This window comes from Bombina bombina, chromosome 11 (genome assembly GCF_027579735.1).
Source record: "Bombina bombina isolate aBomBom1 chromosome 11, aBomBom1.pri, whole genome shotgun sequence".
Taxonomy (NCBI): domain Eukaryota; kingdom Metazoa; phylum Chordata; class Amphibia; order Anura; family Bombinatoridae; genus Bombina; species Bombina bombina.
This window is the reverse complement of record NC_069509.1, coordinates 185,719,082-185,742,292: the sequence shown is the minus strand read 5'-3', so window position 1 is coordinate 185,742,292 and position 23,211 is coordinate 185,719,082. Positions and strand designations below refer to the sequence as shown.

The following is a 23,211-nucleotide window of genomic DNA, read 5'->3' as shown; positions in this document are numbered from 1 at the left end:
CAAAAGGAGGTACCCTGTGCCCACAGTCTGTGAGATGGTCTGACCCCCTATTACTGTATATAGTGACACTGTTTAACCCACTAGTACTGTATATAGTGAGTCAGTGACACAGTCTGTAATCTGCCGGTGAGATGGCTGGCCTAACCCTACCCGCCCAGTACTTTATAAAGTGACCACAGTAGTCAGTGACATGGTCCAGCCCCCCTTACTGTATATAGTGGTACTGTATAGTGATACTGTTTACCCCCTGCCCCCACATGCTGTAGTAACAAGGTCTGTAATTTGCTGGTTCCACAAACATACACAAACACACATACATGCATAAATGCACACACAGTCACATACATATACACACACACACACCATACACACACACATAAACACCAATGGGTAAACAGAAACACTAACCCCTGTAGTCATGTTACACTCACATGATATCAGTGCAGGCAGTGGTAGGTTAACGGTTTTTATTAAAAAAAATTTTTTTATTTTTTTTTAAGCTGGGCCCCCACCCTCAGGGGCCCAGTCGCACCTGCGCCTCTGCACCCCCTGTAGTTTCGCCCCTGGTAACAGTACTACAATTACTACGGTCTGTATTCCAGCTTGGCTTCTAGGACCTAATATAGACTCTCTATCACGGACCTCTGCACCCCCTAATAGGGAGGTAAGAATATACCAACTGGATATATATCGATACGGACTGATGTGATTTGTGTGAAACAAGGTTATTAGTTTTTTGTTTATAAGAGTTTGAAAGAAATTGAAAACCATAAAGATGGTAAAGTATTTGTGTGCATATTTCGATATCACCCAGAATCTGTAATGTCATTGCTTGTGATTTATGTTCATGATTATTGTATGCAATCTTTCCTTAATAAATATAAAAGAAAATGTATAACAAGTAAAAAAAATGACAAGCAACCAAATACATGTAGCCCTTAAATGGACATAAATGACAAAAATAAAATAGTCTGTGTTAAAGCATTGTATGGTTGTGCTATTACTTGTACATACCTGTGTTAAACCCTGCAAAGGGCTTAAACACATAAGTCTAAAGTCATCTCTGCAATACACTACTGGGAGCTAGCTATACATACCAGGTGAGCCAATGACTAGAGGCATATGTGTGTAGCCATTAATATCATGCTAGCTCCCATTGCTACTCCTGACCATACCTAGCTGTGATTTTCAACAAAGGATACTAAGATAACAAAGACCATTTAATAATAGATGTAAATTGAAAAGTCTCTTTTTATCGCTGCTGTACCTAAACCATTAATTGTTTTCATTTTGACTTTTATATCCCTTTTAAAATTGCATCTCTAGAAAGCTGCCTTGATTGTGAGAAATGTGAGTTTGTATAAACCTCTAGAGATGCCATAAGTGAAGTATCGCACAATTTATTTGGTGCACACTAGAAGCTGTGGGACATCAGTGTCATTTGTACCACGTTGTATTCTGAGACGTCACAGGGCGATATTGCTGCCTTCTGATGTGTTTTTAGCTTGGGCTTATGCTGTGTAAGTTTGTCAGTGAGTGAATTCATGCGCATGCGCTTTCCTGTCTGCAGCGCACAGCTGGTATCACATGACTAACGTCCATTCTTTAGGAAAGAGATTTATTAGCTCTATCTTTTTCAGTGTGTTTACACAATATCCAATTTCCTGCTGTCATTCTATTCTAGGCTCAGACATTTATGCCTGAAATGTTATCCGTTTATTAGCTCTTTGTAGCATATTTCTGTAATAAACCTTTTCACTTATTTATAATCTCATTTTTTTTCTTTATTTCAGGATATAATCATCCAGCCCTTATAAAGGTTCTACAGCAGCCACATAATTTTGTAAGTTCATTAAAGTTAAATGGCCAAACAAAATGCAAACTGCAGGATAAAATTATGTATTTTATTACATGCTATCAATGCCATTATATTACAGATGGGTTGCAGTATTATATTATGATTGTGACTTTACCAAAGGGGAATGTCAGTTGCACTATTATATAACCAGTGCGTAAAAGTACAAAACTCACTGCATGGTACAGGGGAGCGCTGACAAAAGGCTTTCAACTGATACAAAGTAGCACAAGGGATAGAATTATTTGGCTAATGAAGGGATCATCCGCTCTATACGGGATTGTGGAAGAGCTGGATTACCTGAACCTTTCCTGTTTGCCAATAGATGTTGTTAAGCAGGAAAGGAGGAGAATGTACAGGGGCTCTGTGGTTCCCAGTGTGCACGATTAAAGAATCAAGAAGAGGGTCAGGATGATGCATGGAATATGGTTATATGAGCCTTGATAATTAACTAGATTTTGGTTCATTTCACTCTTTAAAAGGGAACATCAACTTTCATGATTTAGATTAGAAAATTCCAGCTTACTTCTATCATCTAATGTGTTTCCTCTTTTTTCTCCTTTGTTCAAAACTTAGCACCTTTCTATGACAGCATATTGGGGTATGTTTAAAGCGTGCATGTGTGTTGAGCACTGTATGTTTAACATTTTTACAAACACAGCTGCCATAAAGTGCTCAAAACACATGCACGCTCCTCAGTATGTTCTCATGGAACAGTAGTGGTTAGAAAAGAAATACAATTTAGATATTTTAGGAACCTAGGGGGTGGGGCTTCATACAGAGTCATTAGAGTAAGGAAATAAAACAGAATGTAAAGTATTTCTTTGATACAAATGGCAATATTTTACTGTGGTTGATACTTTAATAACAATTAGTAGAAGTATTGGTTCAGATTGGATTCATTTTCCTTCTTGTAAAACTGTTTGTAGAGCACATTCATCAACAGACCAGCACTGGGAATTTTACCTCCAGAGAACTTTACTGAGAAGTTAGAGGAATCGTTACTGACTGTAAGTGCACCTGGTGTGATGGGAGAATGTTTGTCGCAAGAGCAGACGCCTCATACAATTACATTTAAGATTTCACATCACTAATTCAGTTATTCTGCAAATAATAATGCAGTGCGTTCCTTCAGAGCTCCTGCACTGATTAAACAGTAATGCAGATCTACCAACCGTCCTGGATCCTGCGGGATCATCACAGGCCAGGTGGTCTTCCCACTTTCTTGCCCGCAGAGTCGCTAGCCAGGGCAAATGTCACACATTCCTCCACCGGTTCCACACGTGACACGCCTCTTTTCATTCACAATGCACCTGAGCCACCACCCACAATACCAACTGCCTCAGAAAAACTGGGCGGTTAAATTAAACAAATGTGTACATTTTGTAGGAAGTTGCATTTTAGTCTGATGGCAGTGAAAAAAAAATTAACTTGAGAAATCAATAAAATGAATGTACATTGCAAGTTTTTTTTTTTTTTTTAAGTAATCAAAAGCAAACATTTTATGGGGAATTAAATTCTGTGTTTCCTGTATGCTACGCGTGTCTGAGTGCATAAATGTTCAGTATTATTTATCCCTTTTTTGTTTCTGATTCACAGATTGGACCTAAAGGCTTGAAAAACGTAATCACAATGTCCTGTGGCTCGTGTTCCAATGAGAATGCATTTAAGCTAACATTTATGTGGTACAGAGTAAGTATTTGTCACTAGATATTATATACATATATATATATATATATACATTAGTATTAAGACCGTTGTACACGGGCCAAAATGTGTTAGTAAAGAAATATACCTCTTAGGAGGCATTGTGCACTTTTCTCTTGAGCACACACTCATCCTTTAGACCAGGTATGTAGCTGCCCAACTCTGTCCCTCTCCCTCATTTAGCCACCTCTCCCTCCAAGAACATTTCCCTAACCTCTGATTCCCCCCATCCACTCAGATCCCCTCTCTCCCTCTCTCCCTCTATCACTATCCCTCTATCTCTAGCCCTATCCCTATATCCATCTATCCCTCTAGCTTTATCACTATTGCTCTATTTCTATATTTTGTTCCTGCAGCACAGCAGTCCCAGCAGCTCTACTTATAGGAAGTTACACCGCTTAGTGCTCAGGATGTGTTCCTAGAATATGGAGTGCTAAATTTAGATTCAAAATTATATAACAAACTTAACAAAACTAGTACAGGGGGAGGAGGGTCCTACACCAAAGAGCTTACAGTCTACAGGTTGAGGGTGCAGAGACATAGAGTTTGGGGTATCTTGCTGTGTGGTTTGTAGTTGCAGTAGTGACTCAAGGCAGTCCAAGATTTATTTTGGGTAGGATGATGAGCATGGTAAGCCTCTCTGAATAGGTGGGTTTTCAAAGAGCGTCTGAAGCTACAAAATTGGAGACAGATGGAGCGGAATAAAGCGTTCTACAGAACAGGAGCAGGGCATGAGAAAAGATGTAGATCAGGGTTGATCAGGGAGGGCGAGTCAGGGAGTATTTGGAGATAAGAGGAAATATAGTTGGGAATGAGGCTGTTGAGTGCTTTATAGGTTAGGGTTAGTACTTAGTGGAGTAGGGATTTAGGTGGATGAGTCTAGCTGAAGTATTCATGATAGATTGGGAGGGGTAGAGCTGGTCTTTTGGAAGGCCGTTTAGGAGTAGGTTGCATTAGTCAATAAGACAAAATGAGGGAAAGAATTAGTAATTTTGGAGAAAGGATGAAATCTGTTGCGCAGGTGTGTGCAGCAGGATTTGGTGAGCATTTGTATATGTGGAGTGAATGTGAGTTCAGTGTGTGACCCCAAGACAGCAGACCTAGGGTGATGTGTTGAGAATAGAGTCTCCTACATTATGGGAAATGTCAGATGTCTCAGAGGTGAGAATAAGAAGCAGCTCAGTTTTAGACAGACTGAGTCAGAGGTAGTGCGAGGACATCCAAGAGGAAATTGCAGAGAGACTGTTGGTAATCTGGTTGAGTAAAGAGTGAAAGATATCAGGAGAGGAAAGACAGATTTGGGTATCATCAGCATATAAGTGGTACTGGAACCCAAAGCAGGATATATGTATAGAAAGAAAAAGCAACGGTCCCAATACAAAGCCTTTGGATACTCCAACTGAAAGAGGCAACGGATCAGAGGATATGCTGTTAAAGAAAATTGTAATTTTTTTCTTTCATGAAGGTGGTAAGAGTCCACTTCTTCTATGATCGAATGTGCTTCATTCTCTTGCTATCTTTCATTGAAGAGCATACATAGGTAGGCTCAGGAGCAGCAATGCAGTACTGGGAGCTAGCTTCTGATTAGTGGCTGCACATATCTGCCTCGTCATTGGCTCACTAGATGTGTTCAGCTAACTGCCAGTAGTGCATTGCTGCTCCTAAGCATACCTAGGTATGATCTTCAATAAAGGATAACAAAATTAACCAGGAAATTAGATAACACAGGTTCAAATCCCAAAATTCGGAAGTCCAAAATCCAAATTTGTTCTGAAATCCCAACTTTTAATTAATATTTTAAAAAATCTTGTTTGCTTGTGTCATTGGTTTGTTTTTTGTTTTCTAAATGCAAATAATAGTCTGTATTTATTTAAAACAAAATATTGCCTGTCTGATTACAGTACTGGACTATGTGAGGTACTATATATACACAAGTATTAAAAAAGATATACAACTACCTTTAGGTTAGATGTAAAAGCTGCATTATGACCGATATAAATATTGTCTAAATGACATAAGATATTGTTCTTTACATTTGGTTCCATCCCCTCTTCAAACTGTCCCATTTTACAGATGCAAATATTCCAAAATCCAAACCTTATCCGGTCCCAAACAGTTTCTACCTGTAGAAGTGAAAGTTGTTTATTGTATGTTCCGATTCATTAAAGTTTGAATTTTTGTCTTTTCTGTCTCTTTAATTCAAATCTGTATCACATGCTGCCTTAGTCAGAGCTGAAGCATTTAATGGACCAGCTATTCGTATCAGCGCATGTACAGTATTTCACTTGCATCATCATCTGTCTGATCTGTTTTCCAGAACAAAGAAAGAGGCCTTAGTGGGGTTACAAAAGAGGAGCTGGAGTCGTGTATGATTAACCAGGTACAGATGATTTGTCACTTGTATAAATGTGTCTTGTCTTAAAGGGACACTGAACCCAAATTTTTTCTATCATGATTCAGATAGAGCATGCAATTTTAAGCAACTTTTTAATTTACTCCTATTATCAAATTCATTTCTTTCTTTTGGTATCTTTATTTGAAAAGTAAGTTTAGATGCCGGCCCATTTTTGGTGAATACACTGTGTTGTTCTTGCTGATTGGTGGGTAAATTCACCTACCAATAAACAAGTGATTTCCATGGTTCTGAACCCAAAAAAATAGCTTAAATGCCTTTTTCAAATAAAGAAATCAAGAGAACAAAGAAAATTGATAATAGGAGTAAATTAGAAAGTTGTTTAAAATTGCATGCTCTATCTGAATCACAAAAGAAAAAAATTGGGTTCAGTGTCCCTTTAACCCCTTAACGACCGAGGACGTGCAGGGTACGTCCTCAAAAAAAAGGCAGTTAATGCCTGAGGACGTACCCTGCACGTCCTCAGTGTGGAAAGCAGCTGGAAGCGATCCTGTTTGCTTCCAGCTGCTTTCCGGTTATTGCAGTGATGCCTCGATATGGAGGCATCCTGCAATAACCTTTTGAAGCCATCCGATGCAGAGAGAGCCACTCTGTGGCCCTCTCTGCACCGGAGATCGGTGGCTTCCTTCGTTGGTGGGTGGGAGCAGTACCGGGAGGCGGGTGGCGGCCATCGATGGCCCTGGAGATGTGGAGGGGGGCGGGATCGTGGGCGGGGATGCCCGGGGGCGCGCACGGACGTGCGCGCGTGCACGGGAGGGCGGGGGCGGGCGCGTGCACGTGCACGGGGAGGGAGCGGGTGGGAACCGCTACACTACAGAAAATGGTGTAAAATAAAGAAGTTATAATCAGTTTAAAAAGTTAAAAAAAACAAACGATCAATGAGGTGGTGGGGGTTTGTGGGGGTGGGGGGGGTTGGGGAAGCTACACTACAGAAAAAAAAAAAAATAAGAAAAAAAAGCCCTTTTTTGTGCAAGCTGGGTACTGGCAGACAGCTGCCAGTACCCAAGATGGCCCCCAATAAGGTAGATGGGGAAGGTTACAGAGCTGTTTTGGGGGGGGATCAGGGAGGTTGGAGGCTAAGGGGGGTCCTACACAGCAGAAGAATTTTTTTTTTTTTTTTTTTAAAAACCTAAACCCCCCAAAAAGCTTTTATTTTAGTACTGGCAGACTTTCTGCCAGTACTTAAGATGGCGGGGACAATTGTGGGGTGGGGGAGGGAAGGGAGCTGTTTGGGAGGGATCAGGGGGTCTGATGTGTCAGGTGGGAGGCTGATCTCTACACTAAATCTAAAATTAACCCTGCAAGCTCCCTACAAACTTCCTAATTAACCCCTTCACTGCTAGCCATAATACACGTGTGATGCGCAGCAGCATTTTGCGGCCTTCTAATTACCAGAAAGCAACGCCAAAGTCATATATATCTGCTATTTCTGAACAAAGGGGATCCCAGAGAAGCATTTACAACCATTTGTGCCATAATTGCACAAGCTGTTTGTAAATAATTTCAGTGAGAAACCTAAAATTGCGAAAAATTTAACGTTTTTTTTTTATTTGATCGCATTTGGCGGTGAAATGGTGGCATGAAATATACCAAAATGGGCCTAGATCAATACTTTGGGTTGTCTACTACACTACACTAAAGCTAAAATTAACCATACAAGCTCCCTACAAGCTCCCTAATTAACCCCTGCACTGCTGGGCATAATACACGTGTGGTGCGCAGCGGCATTTAGCGGCCTTCTAATTACCAAAAAGCAATGCCAAAGCCATATATGTCTGCTATTTCTGAACAAAGGGGATCCCAGAGAAGCATTTACAACCATTTGTGCCATAATTGCACAAGTTGTTTGTAAATAATTTCAGTGAGAAACCGAAAGTTTGTGAAAAAGTGAACGATTTTTTGTATTTGATCGCATTTGGCGGTGAAATGGTGGCATGAAATATACCAAAATGGGCCTAGATCAATACTTTGGGTTGTCTACTACACTACACTAAAGCTAAAATTAACCATACAAGCTCCCTACAAGCTCCCTAATTAACCCCTGCACTGCTGGGCATAATACACGTGTGGTGCGCAGCGGCATTTAGCGGCCTTCTAATTACCAAAAAGCAATGCCAAAGCCATATATGTCTGCTATTTCTGAACAAAGGGGATCCCAGAGAAGCATTTACAACCATTTGTGCCATAATTGCACAAGTTGTTTGTAAATAATTTCAGTGAGAAACCGAAAGTTTGTGAAAAAATTTGTGAAAAAGTGAACGATTTTTTGTATTTGATCGCATTTGGCGGTGAAATGGTGGCATGAAATATACCAAAATTGGCCTAGATCAATACTTTGGGATGTCTTCTAAAAAAAAATATATACATGTCAATGGATATTCAGGGATTCCTGAAAGATATTAGTGTTCTAATGTAACTAGCGCTAATTTTGAAAAAAAGTAGTTTGGAAATAGCAAAATGCTACTTGTATTTATGGCCCTATAGCTTTCAAAAAAAGCAAAGAACATGTAAACATTGGGTATTTCTAAACTCAGGACAAAATTTAGAAACTATTTAGCATGGCTTTTTTTTGGTGGTTGTAGATGTGTAACAGATTTTGGGGGTCAAAGTTAAAAAAAGTGTGTTTTTTTCCATTTTTTCCTCATATTTTATAATTTTTTTTATAGTAAATTATAAGATATGATGAAAATAATGGTATTTTTAGAAAGTCCATTTAATGGCGAGAAAAACGGTATATAATATGTATGGGTACAGTAAATGAGTAAGAGGAAAATTACAGCTAAACACAAACACCGCAAAAATGTAAAAATAGCCTTGGTCCCAAACGGACAGAAAATGGAAAAGTGCTGTGGTCATTAAGGGGTTAAAGGGTCAGTGTACTGTAAAACATTCTCCCAATTATTCATTTTATCTGCTGTATTCAATTGTCTGCAAATAGCCTTTTTACCTTTTTATTTTCTCATATGAAATAGCTGCTCTTGCCTGATAAAACCACCACCTATACTGAAAATTTCACTAGAGCAGCTTTCTCTTTAGTAGTGTTTCCTTGCGGCACAGTTACAGGTCAGATTTTTAGAATATCTGAACTAGACCACAGGTGAAAAAAACCCATGGTTATTAACATGCTCTCACCAAAAGTAATCCTGAAAATCTGGCCTGTAAGTGTGCCCTGAGAACTAGAACTGAGAAACACTACAGTCCGTTGGAATGGGTGTTCCTGCAGTAGGTTTGAATACAATTAATGCTTATTAGCGCTTATCTTAATACATTCTCCCTTTAACTCCTGTGGCAGCTGTGGTGTCAATTTACTGTTTGGTTCAAAAAGCTTTAATATGCAAAGTAACCATCAAACTAAAATATTATAGAATTTCAGAACAAATATTAGTGATGCACAGTTTGCTCAGGGAATAAGCACCTTCAGTTAGAGAAATCTTACAAAAAAATCAGACCCAGAAATGGTTATCTTTATAATTTAATATTCCAAATATCAAATTATGAGCTCTACATTTTATTCCATTATTTATGCTGATATATTTCTCTTTTTTTCTGTATGTTTAAACTGAGCTAATTTTTTTTTATAATTTTTGCATTTTTTTGTTATCAGGTAAAGGTCTAGAGTCTCTAGAGAGACCAGTGATGGCTGAGCTTGCCACCCCAAATGTTTTGGAACTACTTTTCCCATGATGCTTAGTCTAGTTGAGCATCATGGGAAATGTAGTTCTGAAACATCTAGAGTGCCGAGGTTGACTTTCACTGGTCTAGACTATGACACCTGGCTCTACATGGTGGTTGTAGAGGGAACTGCTGAGGGAACTAGCAATTCCATCCTTTTATTTATGTATTTTTATTTATATATTTTTTTTATTCCCTGTTCTCCCACCGTCAGGTCTTTCATGTGTAAAATAAAGTAAATAAACTAAAAAACACTATCTAGCAAATTCAGGGCATCCTGCATCATATATAGAGGTTTGGAGTTGTTACAGCAGTTAATGGCTAGAACTGCCACTGATTCATATTGTAAAACTTTATTTGATAGTCCACAAAAGATGTGACAGCACCGCAATTGTGTAAAAAGGTGAAAAAAATTTATTGGAGGACCTGAGAAACAAAAGTAAATTTAATTTGATAAAATCTTAGGAATGAAGCAAATTACCTGAGTGCACGAGCATTCATTTCTTGCTCATGCTCAAGAGTGATGACACGTAGCACAATGTCACTGCGCTCAGAACACGTGCATGCAGCTTACTGCTTTATGCTAGACAGGTCATGTGTACAGACCGTTACTCTAAACCCTTTGAGAACACTCAGAAGAAGCATTATTGCAAATAACTGTATAATGCTAAAATGCTTCTCTGCACATGTATAAGTCCCATTGTGCATTTCAGCTGTTTTATGTCCCTTTAAACCCATTTCAACCAATTTTAATGTTCCTTTTGTTCTGCTCAGTCTCCAGGTTGTCCTGATTACAGCATTTTATCATTCATGGGGGGATTTCACGGAAGAACTTTAGGTAAGATCCAGAATCCCTTTACATGGTTGTCTTATTCTATATGACATCACAGAAGTACTGTGAGCCACTATAACTGTGGTATCCCTTAGCTTTAGCTGAAAGTGCCTCTTGGCCAATGAGCATTAGCTGAACGTGCCTCTCGGCCAATGAGCATTATCTGGAAGTGCCTCTCGGCCAATGAGCATTATCTAGAAGTGCCTCTCGGCCAATGAGCATTATCTAGAAGTGCCTCTCGGCCAATGAGCATTAGCTGAAAGTGCCTCTCAGCCAATGAGCATTATCTAGAAGTGCCTCTCAGCCAATGAACATTAGCTGAATGTGCCTCTCGGCCAATGAGCATTAGTTGAATGTGCCTCTCGGCCAATGAGCATTATCTGGAAGTGCCTCTCGGCCAATGAGCAGTATCTAGAAGTGCCTCTTGGCAAATGAACATTAGCAGAATGTGCCTCTTGTCCAATAAGCATTAGCTGAATGTGCCAACGATCATTGGCTGGAAGTGCCTCTCGGCCAATGAGCATTATCTGGAAGTACCTCTCGGCCAATGAGCATTAGCTGACAGTGCCTCTCGGCCAATGAGCATTAGCTGAATATGCCTCTCGGCCAACGATCATTGGCTGGAAGTGCCTCTCGGCCAACGATCATTGGCTGGAAGTGCCTCTCGGCCAACGATCATTGGCTGGAAGTGCCTCTCGGCCAATTAGCATTATCTGGAAGTACCTCTCGGCCAATGAGCATTATCTGACAGTGCCTCTCAGCCAATGAGCATTAGCTGAATGTGCCTCTCGGCCATTGATCATTGGCTGGAGGTGCCTCTTAGCCAACAATCATTGGCTGGAAGTGCCTCTCGGCCAATGAGCATTATCTGGAAGTACCTCTCAGCCAATGAGCATTAGCTGACAGTGCCTCTCGGCCAACGAGCATTAGCTGAAAGTGCCTCTCGGCCAACGAGCATTAGCTGGAAGTGCCTCTCGGCCAACGAGCATTAGCTGGAAGTGCCTCTCGGCCAACGAGCATTAGCTGGAAGTGCCTCTCGGCCAATGAGCATTAGCTGGAAGTGCCTCTCGGCCAATGAGCATTAGCTGGAAGTGCCTCTCGGCCAATGAGAATTATGTTTTTTATTCATATTTATTATATACTGTATGTTCACTTTCATTAAGATTAATGGAGTTGGGAGGATGAGGAACCACTGGAGATTCTTTAAGATGCTTCTTCATATTCCTGCAGTGTTTTAGGCTAATTTAGCTGGATGTTAGCTTTTAACTTGTATCCCTGACATAGAGATTTGTCTGTAAGTAAAAATCTTCTTTTTCAGGTTGCCTGGCAACAACACACTCTAAAGCAATCCACAAACTGGACATTCCTTCCTTTGACTGGCCTATTGCCCCTTTCCCAAGACTGAAGTATCCTCTGGAGCAGTTTGTGAAGGAGAATAAAGATGAAGAGGCTCGCTGTTTAGAAGAGGTAATGATGGGAACCTCACGTGGTGGTGGTGGAGGGTAATATCACATCCTCTAGTTATGGTCCAACAAAGTATCTTGGTGCACAAAATTGGAATTATTTGCATTCTGCTCTGTTTATCTAGATATGTAGCGGACAGGTGGGAACATGGAGATTTTTATGTCTGAATACTATGGCCATTAGTTGAGTGAGAACGGATACAATTATTATCATTTGACCTATCCCTAGCTGTTTAGCGCCAGTACTTTCCACTTCTTCTCTTTTTGGTATGAGCATTAGCTGGAAGAGCCTCTCAGCCAATGAGCATTAGCTGGAAGTTCTTCTCGGCCAATGAGCCTTAGCTGGAAGTTCTTCTCGGCCAATGAGCCTTAGCTGGAAGTGCTTCTCGGCCAATGAGCATTAGCTGGAAGTGCTTCTCGGCCAATGAGCCTTAGCTGGAAGTGCTTCTCGGCCAATGATCCTTAGCTGGAAGAGCCTCTCGGCCAATGAGCATTAGCTGGAAGTTCTTTTCGGCCAATGAGCATTAGCTGGAAGTGTTTCTCTGCCAATGAGCATTAGCAGGAAGTGCTTCTCGGCCAATGAGCATTAGCAGGAAGTGCCTCTTGGCCAATGAGCATTAGCAGGAAGTGGCTCTCGGACAATGAGCATTAGCAGGAAGTGCTTCTCGGCCAATGATCCTTAGCTGGAAGAGCCTCTCGGCCAATGAGCATTAGCTGGAAGTTCTTCTCAGCCAATGATCCTTAGCTGGAAGAACCTCTCGGCCAATGAGCATTAGCTGGAAGTGTTTCTCTGCCAATGAACATTAGCAGGAAGTGCTTCTTGGCCAATGAGCATTAGCAGGAAGTGCCTCTTGGCCAATGAGCATTAGCAGGAAGTGGCTCTCGGACAATGAGCATTAGCAGGAAGTGCTTCTTGGCCAATGAGCATTAGCAGGAAGTGCCTCTTGGCCAATGAGCATTAGCAGGAAGTGCTTCTCGGCCAATGATCCTTAGCTGGAAGTTCTTCTCGGCCAATGAGCATTAGCTGGAAGTGTTTCTCGGCCAATGAGCATTAGCAGGAAGTGCTTCTCGGCCAATGAGCATTAGCAGGAAGTGCTTCTCGGCCAATGAGCATTAGCAGGAAGTGCCTCTTGGCCAATGAGCATTAGCAGGAAGTGGCTCTCAGCCAATGATCCTTAGCTGGAAGAGCCTCTCGGCCAATGAGCATTAGCAGGAAGTGCTTCTCGGCCAATAAGTCTATCTGGAAGTGCTTCTCGGCCAATGATCCTTAGCTGGAAGAGCCTCTCGGTCAATGAGCATTAGCTGGAAGTGTTTTTCGGCCAATGAGCATTAGCAGGAAGTGCTTCTCGGCCAATGAGCATTAGCAGGAAGTGCCTCTCGGACAATGAGCATTAGCTGGATGTGCCTATCAGACAGTAAACATTAGTAGCAAGCGCTTCTCAGCCAATTAAATGTATTACAGGGTGATTGATTCATGGAACAGACGTCCAGTAGAGATGGTAAAGACTGTAAGGGATAAAGGAATGCCTGAGATATGCATACGTCTATCTTTAGAATAAATAAGGCTTATACTTCAGAAGACCTTTTGATTCCTATCTGTCATCAAATTCTGTTTGTTTTTCCTCTTCTGGTGCATGTCATCCTCCCCTCACTAGCGTACACCCCTCTGCTCTCAGCCTGTATCCAGTAGCTGTGTCTTCTACCTTATAGGGCCCTGAAACCCAACATTTTTCTTTTAAGATTCAGATAAAGTATACAATTTTAACAACTTTCCATTTTACTTATTTAATTTTCTTAGCTATCTTGGTATCCTTTGTTGAAAAGCATGCCTCTTGTCATTGGCTTTCCAATGTGCTTAGCTAGCTCACAGTAATGCATTGCTGCTCCTACAATAAAGGATATAAATCCCCTCCAGCGATTCTTTTAAAGTAAAAAAAAGACCTTTATTTTCCATTCATCAGGTTCATACAAAAGGCCTTTGTTTTGATGATTTTTTTTACTTTACAAGAACTGCTGGAGGGGATTTATATGTTGGAAGAGCTGGCAGCGTGCACTACACAAGAGGTGTTGTGTTCTAGATTGTACTTGAGACCTTCAATAAAGGATACCAAGAGAATGAAGCCACGTTGATACTAAAAATAAATTGGAAAGAGCTTTAAAATGTATGTTCTATCTGCATCAAGAAATAAAAAAATCAGGTTTCATGTCCCTTTAATAACAGTGTATATCTGCCTCTAATTATAAGTAAAAAACCTGTCTGAAAAGAATTAAGGTCAACTTGTGCAATAAATAAAGGCCGCAACAGTGGCCTCTGCTACAGAATAATAAGGTTTGTTGTCATTTCAGCCATTGAACTAAGCATTGTGGGTAAAATATGTATAAAATAGCATGACCTTGTTCCCATTGCTGTTGTAAACTAGTAACAAGTATCTCTATTACAGTCTATGGAGAAGTTTTATGTTCCCACCCATAGTCTAGTCATGATTCAGATAGAGCAGCGATTTTAAGCAATTTTCTAATTTACTCGTATTATCAATTTCCTTTGTTCTCTCTTTAGCTTTATTTGAATATAAGCTTAGGAGCCGGCCCATTTTTGGTTTAGCACCTGGGTAGCGCTACATTTAGCCACCAATCAGCAAGCGTTACCCAGGTGCTGAACCAAAAATGGGCCGGCTTTTAAGCTTACATTCTTGCTTTATCAAATAATGATAGCAAGAGAACCAAGAAAAATTTGATAATAGGAGTAAATTAGAAAGTTGCTCTGAATCATGAAAGTTTAATGTTGACTAGACTGTCCCTTTAACAGCAATAGAAACAAGGCCCATATAATCAGTTCTGCAGAGATACTGACGTATACTGACATATGAAATTAATTGTGTCATTTTGCAGGTGGAGGACTTGATTGTGAAATACAGGAAAAAGAAGAAGACGGTTGCTGGAATAATTGTGGAGCCGATCCAGTCGGAGGGAGGGGACAATCACGCGTCTGATGAGTTCTTCCGGAAACTGAGAGATATTTCTAGAAAAGTACGAACACTTGTGACTGTCGCACTGATTCGATGGACTATATGAGATTGCTGCACACAATAAGCTTATTGATTTGGTGGCACGAGGGGGGAGTTATAATAATGTGAAAATAAAGGGACATGAAACCCAAAACATTTCATTATTCAGATACAACAAATTTTAAACACCTTTCCAATATACTTCTGTTATCTAAATTGCTTTGTTCCCTTGGTATCCTTTGTTGAAAAGCATACCTAGGTAGGCTCAGGAGGTTAGAGCTAGCTGCTGATTGGTGGCGGCACAAATATACCTCTTATCAATGTGTTGAGCTAGCTCTCAGTAGTGCATTACTGCCCCTTCAATAAAGGATGCCAAGAGAATGAAGCAAAATTGATAATTGAGTATATTGAAAAATTGTTTAGAATTCTATGTTCTCTCTGAATCATGAAATGAAACAGTTTGGGTTTTACTGTCCCTTTTAATGATTTAACGAAAGGGACAGTGCAAACATTAAAACCTCTAATTTGTTAGCACCTGTTACTTTACTTTGTCTCTTGATTTCTATGGGTTTCATTAACTGAGCAGCTTATGAAACCTTGAAGCTTCTGCAGTGCCGCTTCCCTCAGGTGACCCTGCAAACCGCTAGTAAAGATGCAGAGCTTGTTAGCGGAGGCGGAGTTATATCACCCCAAACCCATTTGTCCAGGGTGATTACTGCTGGCTGCATGAGCAATAATAAATTCTGTTAGTCCTATATGTTTAACCTCCGAAGCCCAAAGCCCAGCTCAGGATTAGTAGCGCAGCAGCTCCTCGCCAGTGCGCCACTTACAAGCTGCATATCCTTGTAGCCACCTGTCACCAGACGTCTCCTTTCTAGTGGTTATGCAAAAACAACAAAGTAAAGCATTTAATGTTTACTTATAGACAAAAACAATTCCTGCAGCTTTCTGTATGCGCCGCATTAAAGGGACATTAAACACTAAATAAATGTTAGATAGAATGATGTATTCAAGAAAAGATGAGTCTGAGAATAATAACCTGTAGATATATTTTTTAAAGTTTCATTAGTCGTTTAAATAGTGACAAAATAAGTGTAAAGTTTTAGTGTCTATAAAACATTGGGAGCTGCCATGTTGTAACTTGTGTTACCTTCTCTGCTGTGGCCAATTAGGGTCAGTTATAAATAGGTCACTAGAGTGTGCAGCCAATGGTTGTGCTGGATTTAACAGTGTTCTGCACTTCCATTTCTAACAGGATCTGAAATGCTCACAATTTTAGAATGGAATTACAGGAAAGGGGGACAAAATAAATAATGAAAGTATATAGCAGAGTTTTTTTATATATACAATTTATCACTTTATATTACTATCTCAAAGTGTTTAATGTCCCTTTTAAAATGCTGTTTTTTAAGGTGCATAGTGTGAGCTACTTGCAACAAGAAATATTGCAAAAAAGATTTGAGCGCCATTTCTTTGCTACAGAACAGGGCGCATCTATTCAGTCCTCAATATCTACCAAAGACCCTGGTTATAGAATTTTACCCACCAGTAAATAAGCAGCACAAAGTGTAATCTTACGCCCAGGGCTGTAATTTGGTCATCAGCAGAAAGCTGCAGTCAGTACAAATCCGCTGTATCTATGTAATATATGTGATACTATCATTACAATATTTATACTTTCCTACATAGCACGGCTGCGCGTTTTTGGTGGATGAGGTGCAGACAGGAGGAGGCGCTACTGGAAAGTTCTGGGCCCATGAGCACTGGGGAATGGATGATCCGGCCGATGTGGTGACGTTCAGTAAGAAAATGATGACCGGTGGATTTTTTCACAAGGCAGAATTGAGACCAGATGCAGTGAGTAATTAAAGGGACAGTCAGCACCAAAAATGTTATTTTTAAAAAAAATAGATAATTCCTTTAATACCCATCCCCCAGTTTTGCATAACCAACACAGTTATATTAATTTACTTATCCTCTGCAGACTGCCCCTTATCTCAGTTACATTAATATACTTTTTACCTCTGTGATTACCTTGTATCTAAGCCTCTGCAGACTGCCCCTTATCTCAGTTATATTAATATACATTTTACCTCTGTGATTACCTTGTATCTAAGCCTCTGCAGACTGCTCCTTATCTCAGTTATATTAATATACTTTTTACCTCTGTGATTACCTTGTATCTAAGCCTCTGCAGACTGCTCCTTATCTCAGTTATATTAATATACTTTTTATCTCTGTGATTACCCTGTATCTAAGCCTCTGCAGACTGCCCCTTATCTCAGTTATATTAATATACTTTTTACCTCTGTGATTACCCTCTATCTAAGCCTCTGCAGACTGCCCCTTATCTTATTTATATTAATATACTTTTACCTCTGTGATTACCTTGTATCTAAGCCTCTGCAGACTGCTCCTTATCTCAGTTATATTAATACACTTTTTACCTCTGTGATTACCCTCTATCTAAGCCTCTGCAGACTACCCCTTATCTCAGTTATATTAATATACTTTTTACCTCTGTGATTACCCTCTATCTAAGCCTCTGCAGACTGCCCCTTATCTCAGTTATATTAATATACTTTTTATCTCTGTGATTACCCTCTATTTAAGCCTCTGCAGACTACCCCTTATCTCAGTTATATTAATATACATTTTATCTCTGTGATTACCCTGTATCTAAGCCTCTGCAGACTGCCCCCTTATCTCAGTTATATTAATATACTTTTTACCTCTGTAATTACCCTCTATCTAAGCCTCTGCAGACTGCCCCTTATCTCAGTTATATTAATATACTTTTTACCTCTGTGATTACCCTGTATCTAAGTTTCTGCAGACTGCCCCTTATCTCAGTTATATTAATATACTTTTTACCTCTGTGATTACCCTGTATCTAAGCCTCTGCAGACTGCTCCTTATCTCAGTTATATTAATATACTTTTACCTCTGTGGTTACCCTGTATCTAAGCCTCTGCAGATTGCCCCTTATCTCAGTTATATTAATATACTTTTACCTCTGTGATTACCTTGTATCTAAGCCTCTGCAGACTGCTCCTTATCTCAGTTATATTAATACACTTTTTACCTCTGTGATTACCCTCTATCGAAGCCTCTGCAGACTGCCCCTTATTTCAGTTATATTAATATACTTTTTACCTCTGTGATTACCTTGTATCTAAGCCTCTGCAGACTGCTCCTTATCTCAGTTATATTAATATACTTTTTACCTCTGTGATTACCCTCTATCTAAGCCTCTGCAGACTGACCCTTATCTCAGTTATACTAATATACTTTTTATCTCTGTGATAACCCTATATCTAAGCCTCTGCATACTGCTCCTTATCTCAGTTATATTAATATACTTTTTATCTCTGTTATTACCCTGTATCTAAGCCTCTGCAGACTTCCCCTTATCTCAGTTATATTAATATACTTTTTACCTCTGTGATTACCCTGTATCTAAGCCTCTGCAGACTGCTCTTTATCTCAGTTATATTAATATACTTTTACCTCTGTGATTACCCTGTATCTAAGCCTCTGCAGACTGCCCCTTATCTCAGTTATATTAATATACTTTTACCTCTGTGATTACCTTTTATCTAAACCTCTGCAGACTGCTACTTATCTCAGTTATATTAATATACTTTTTACCTCTGTGATTACCTTGTATCTAACCCTCTGCATACTGCTCCTTATCTCAGTTATATTAATACACTTTTACCTTTGTGATTACCCTGTATCTAAGCCTCTGCAGACTGCCCCTTATCTCAGTTATATTAATATACTTTTTACCTCTGTGATTACCTTGTATCTAAGCCTCTGCAGACTGCTCCTTATCTCAGTTATATTAATACACTTTTTACCTCTGTAATTACCTTGTATCTAAGCCTCTGCAGACTGCTCCTTATCTCAGTTATATTAATATACTTTATACCTCTGTGATTACCTTGTATCTAAGCCTCTGCAGACTGCTCCTTATCTCAGTTATATTAATATACTTTTTACCTCTGTGATTACCCTGTATCTAACCCTCTGCAGACTGCTCCTTATCTCAGTTATATTAATATACTTTATACCTCTGTGATTACCTTGTATCTAAGCCTCTGCAGACTGCCCCTTATCTCAGTTCTAATCAGTGCTGATTCATAAATAACTCCACGGTAGTGAGCACAATGTTATATTTATGGCACACGTGAACTAGCATTGCCTAGCTGTGAAAAACTGTCCAAATCACTGAGATAAAAGGTGGACTGCAGAGTCTTAGAAATAAGCCTAACAAGGTTTAGCCTTTAACAGAAAAATACCAAGAGAAAAAAGCTAATTTGATGATAAAAGATGATAGGAAAGTTGATTAATATAACGTCCTATTAAACCTATGAAGGTTTCATTTGGACTTTACTGTCACTTTAATGGAGTTTTATAGCAACTTCATGCAGAAAACCCCTTTTATACCTCAGTGTCTTCAGCCCCAACAAAACCATAAGTAAATCGTCTGCAAATCGTCCAATCCTAGCGCATTACAACTGCTGTGACAAAGGTCTCGCTTAGCTTTTCACTTCCAGGCTATTGGTCGGTTATTGTGGTTCTCTGGTGATTTCGCACTGAGCAATCGCTACTGAAACTTCACATTGAGTGAGGTTTTAGCAGCTGCTTTGTAATCTGTCTGAAAACATTTCTCAAGCAGCTCTTGTCCCTATTTTTTTACTTTTCTAATGCAACAGCTGAACGTCTTTAAAACCTATTTGAGCTGTTGAGCAACATTATTTGTCCGTTCCCGCATGGATCTCATTGTTTCCTGTGTAATTAAAAAGATATAATGATCTTATATATGCAACGTGTACAGAACATAAGTACAGATAATATTTATTTATCATTACAGTGAAGAGCAGAATTATATATGTAACGTGTACAGAACATAAGTACAGATAATATTCATGTATCATTACATAATTATATATGTAACGTGTACAGAACATAAGTACAGATAATATTCATTTATCATTACAGAATTATATATGTAACGTGTACAGAACATAAGTACAGATAATATTTATCATTACAGTGAAGAGCAGAATTATATATGTAACGTGTACAGAACATAAGTACAGATAATATTTATTTATCATTACAGAATTATATATGTAACGTGTACAGAACAAAAGTACAGATAATATTCATTTATCATTACAGAATTATATATGTAACGTGTACAGAACATAAGTACAGATAATATTTATCATTACAGTGAAGAGCAGAATTATATATGTAACGTGTACAGAACATAAGTACAGATAATATTCATTTCTCATTACAGTGAAGAGCAGAACTATATATGTAACGTGTACAGAACATAAGTACAGATAATATTCATTTCTCATTACAGAATTATATATGTAACGTGTACAGAACATAAGTACAGATAATATTCATTTATCATTACAGAATTATATATGTAACGTGTACAGAACATAAGTACAGATAATATTCATTTATCATTACAGTGAAGAGCAGAATTATATATGTAACGTGTACAGAACATAAGTACAGATAATATTCATTTATCATTACAGTGAAGAGCACAATTATATATGTAACGTGTACAGAACATAAGTACAGATAATATTCATTTCTCATTACAGAATTATATATGTAACGTGTACAGAACATAAGTACAGATAATATTCATTTATCATTACAGAATTATATATGTAACGTGTACAGAACATAAGTACAGATAATATTCATTTATCATTACAGTGAAGAGCAGAATTATATATGTAACGTGTACAGAACATAAGTACAGATAATATTCATGTATCATTACAGTGAAGAGCAGAATTATATATGTAACGTGTACAGAACATAAGTACAGATAATATTTATCATTACAGTGAAGAGCAGAATTATATATGTAACGTGTACAGAACATAAGTACAGATAATATTCATTTATCATTACAGAATTATATATGTAACGTGTACAGAACATAAGTACAGATAATATTCATTTATCATTACAGAATTATGTATGTAACGTGTACAGAACATAAGTACAGATAATATTCATTTATCATTACAGTGAAGAGCAGAATTATATATGTAACGTGTACAGAACATAAGTACAGATAATATTCATTTATCATTACAGTGAAGAGCAGAATTATATATGTAACGTGTACAGAACATAAGTACAGATAATATTCATTTATCATTACAGAATTATATATGTAACGTGTACAGAACATAAGTACAGATAATATTTATTTCTCATTACAGTGAAGAGCAGAATTATATATGTAACGTGTACAGAACATAAGTACAGATAATATTCATTTATCATTACAGTGAAGAGCAGAATTATATATGTAACGTGTACAGAACATAAGTACAGATAATATTCATTTATCATTACAGTGAAGAGCAGAATTATATATGTAACGTGTACAGAACATAAGTACAGATAATATTTATTTCTCATTACAGTGAAGAGCAGAATTATATATGTAACGTGTACAGAACATAAGTACAGATAATATTCATTTATCATTACAGAATTATATATGTAACGTGTACAGAACATAAGTACAGATAATATTTATCATTACAGTGAAGAGCAGAATTATATATGTAACGTGTACAGAACATAAGTACAGATAATATTTATTTCTCATTACAGTGAAGAGCAGAATTATATATGTAACGTGTACAGAACATAAGTACAGATAATATTCATTTATCATTACAGTGAAGAGCAGAATTATATATGTAACGTGTACAGAACATAAGTACAGATAATATTCATTTATCATTACAGTGAAGAGCAGAATTATATATGTAACGTGTACAGAACATAAGTACAGATAATATTCATTTATCATTACAGTGAAGAGCAGAATTATATATGTAACGTGTACAGAACATAAGTACAGATAATATTCATTTATCATTACAGTGAAGAGCAGAATTATATATGTAATGTGTACAGAACATAAGTACGGATAATATTCATGTATCATTACAGAATTATATATGTAACGTGTACAGAACATAAGTACAGATAATATTCATGTATCATTACAGAATTATATATGTAACGTGTACAGAACATAAGTACAGATAATATTCATTTATCATTACAGTGAAGAGCAGAATTATATATGTAACGTGTACAGAACATAAGTACAGATAATATTCATTTATCATTACAGTGAAGAGCAGAATTATATATGTAACGTGTACAGAACATAAGTACAGATAATATTTATTTATCATTACAGTGAAGAGCAGAATTATATATGTAACGTGTACAGAACATAAGTACAGATAATATTCATTTATCATTACAGTGAAGAGCAGAATTATATATGTAACGTGTACAGAACATAAGTACAGATAATATTCATTTCTCATTACAGTGAATAGCAGAATTATATATGTAACGTGTACAGAACATAAGTACAGATAATATTCATTTATCATTACAGTGAAGAGCAGAATTATATATGTAACGTGTACAGAACATAAGTACAGATAATATTCATTTCTCATTACAGAATTATATATGTAACGTGTACAGAACATAAGTACAGATAATATTTCTCATTACAGTGAAGAGCAGAATTATATATGTAACGTGTACAGAACATAAGTACAGATAATATTTATTTATCATTACAGTGAAGAGCAGAATTATATATGTAACGTGTACAGAACATAAGTACAGATAATATTCATTTATCATTACAGTGAAGAGCAGAATTATATATGTAACGTGTACAGAACATAAGTACAGATAATATTCATTTATCATTACAGTGAAGAGCAGAATTATATATGTAACGTGTACAGAACATAAGTACAGATAATATTCATTTATCATTACAGTGAAGAGCAGAATTATATGTGTAACGTGTACAGAACATAAGTACAGATAATATTCATTTATCATTACAGTGAAGAGCAGAATTATATATGTAACGTGTACAGAACATAAGTACAGATAATATTCATGTATCATTACATAATTATATATGTAACGTGTACAGAACATAAGTACAGATAATATTCATGTATCATTACAGAATTATATATGTAACGTGTACAGAACATAAGTACAGATAATATTTAGTTATGATTACAGTGAAGAGCAGAATTATATATGTAACGTGTACAGAACATAAGTACAGATAATATTCATTTATCATTACAGTGAAGAGCAGAATTATATATGTAACGTGTACAGAACATAAGTACAGATAATATTCA

The 23,211-nt window shown here is 37.8% G+C and overlaps 1 protein-coding gene across 1 annotated transcript in view; it reads left to right on the top strand.

Annotated features, from left to right (window-relative positions):
- ABAT (4-aminobutyrate aminotransferase) overlaps positions 1 to 23,211 on the top strand; it is a 225,078-nt gene that overhangs the window by 181,966 nt on the left and 19,901 nt on the right. Inside the window, exons 6-13 of the mRNA XM_053695244.1 lie at positions 1,794 to 1,843; positions 2,785 to 2,865; positions 3,455 to 3,547; positions 5,880 to 5,942; positions 10,422 to 10,485; positions 11,798 to 11,946; positions 14,832 to 14,969; positions 16,637 to 16,804. Coding sequence (XP_053551219.1) covers positions 1,794 to 1,843; positions 2,785 to 2,865; positions 3,455 to 3,547; positions 5,880 to 5,942; positions 10,422 to 10,485; positions 11,798 to 11,946; positions 14,832 to 14,969; positions 16,637 to 16,804 — 806 coding nt within the window. The remainder of the gene's footprint in view (positions 1 to 1,793; positions 1,844 to 2,784; positions 2,866 to 3,454; positions 3,548 to 5,879; positions 5,943 to 10,421; positions 10,486 to 11,797; positions 11,947 to 14,831; positions 14,970 to 16,636; positions 16,805 to 23,211) is intronic.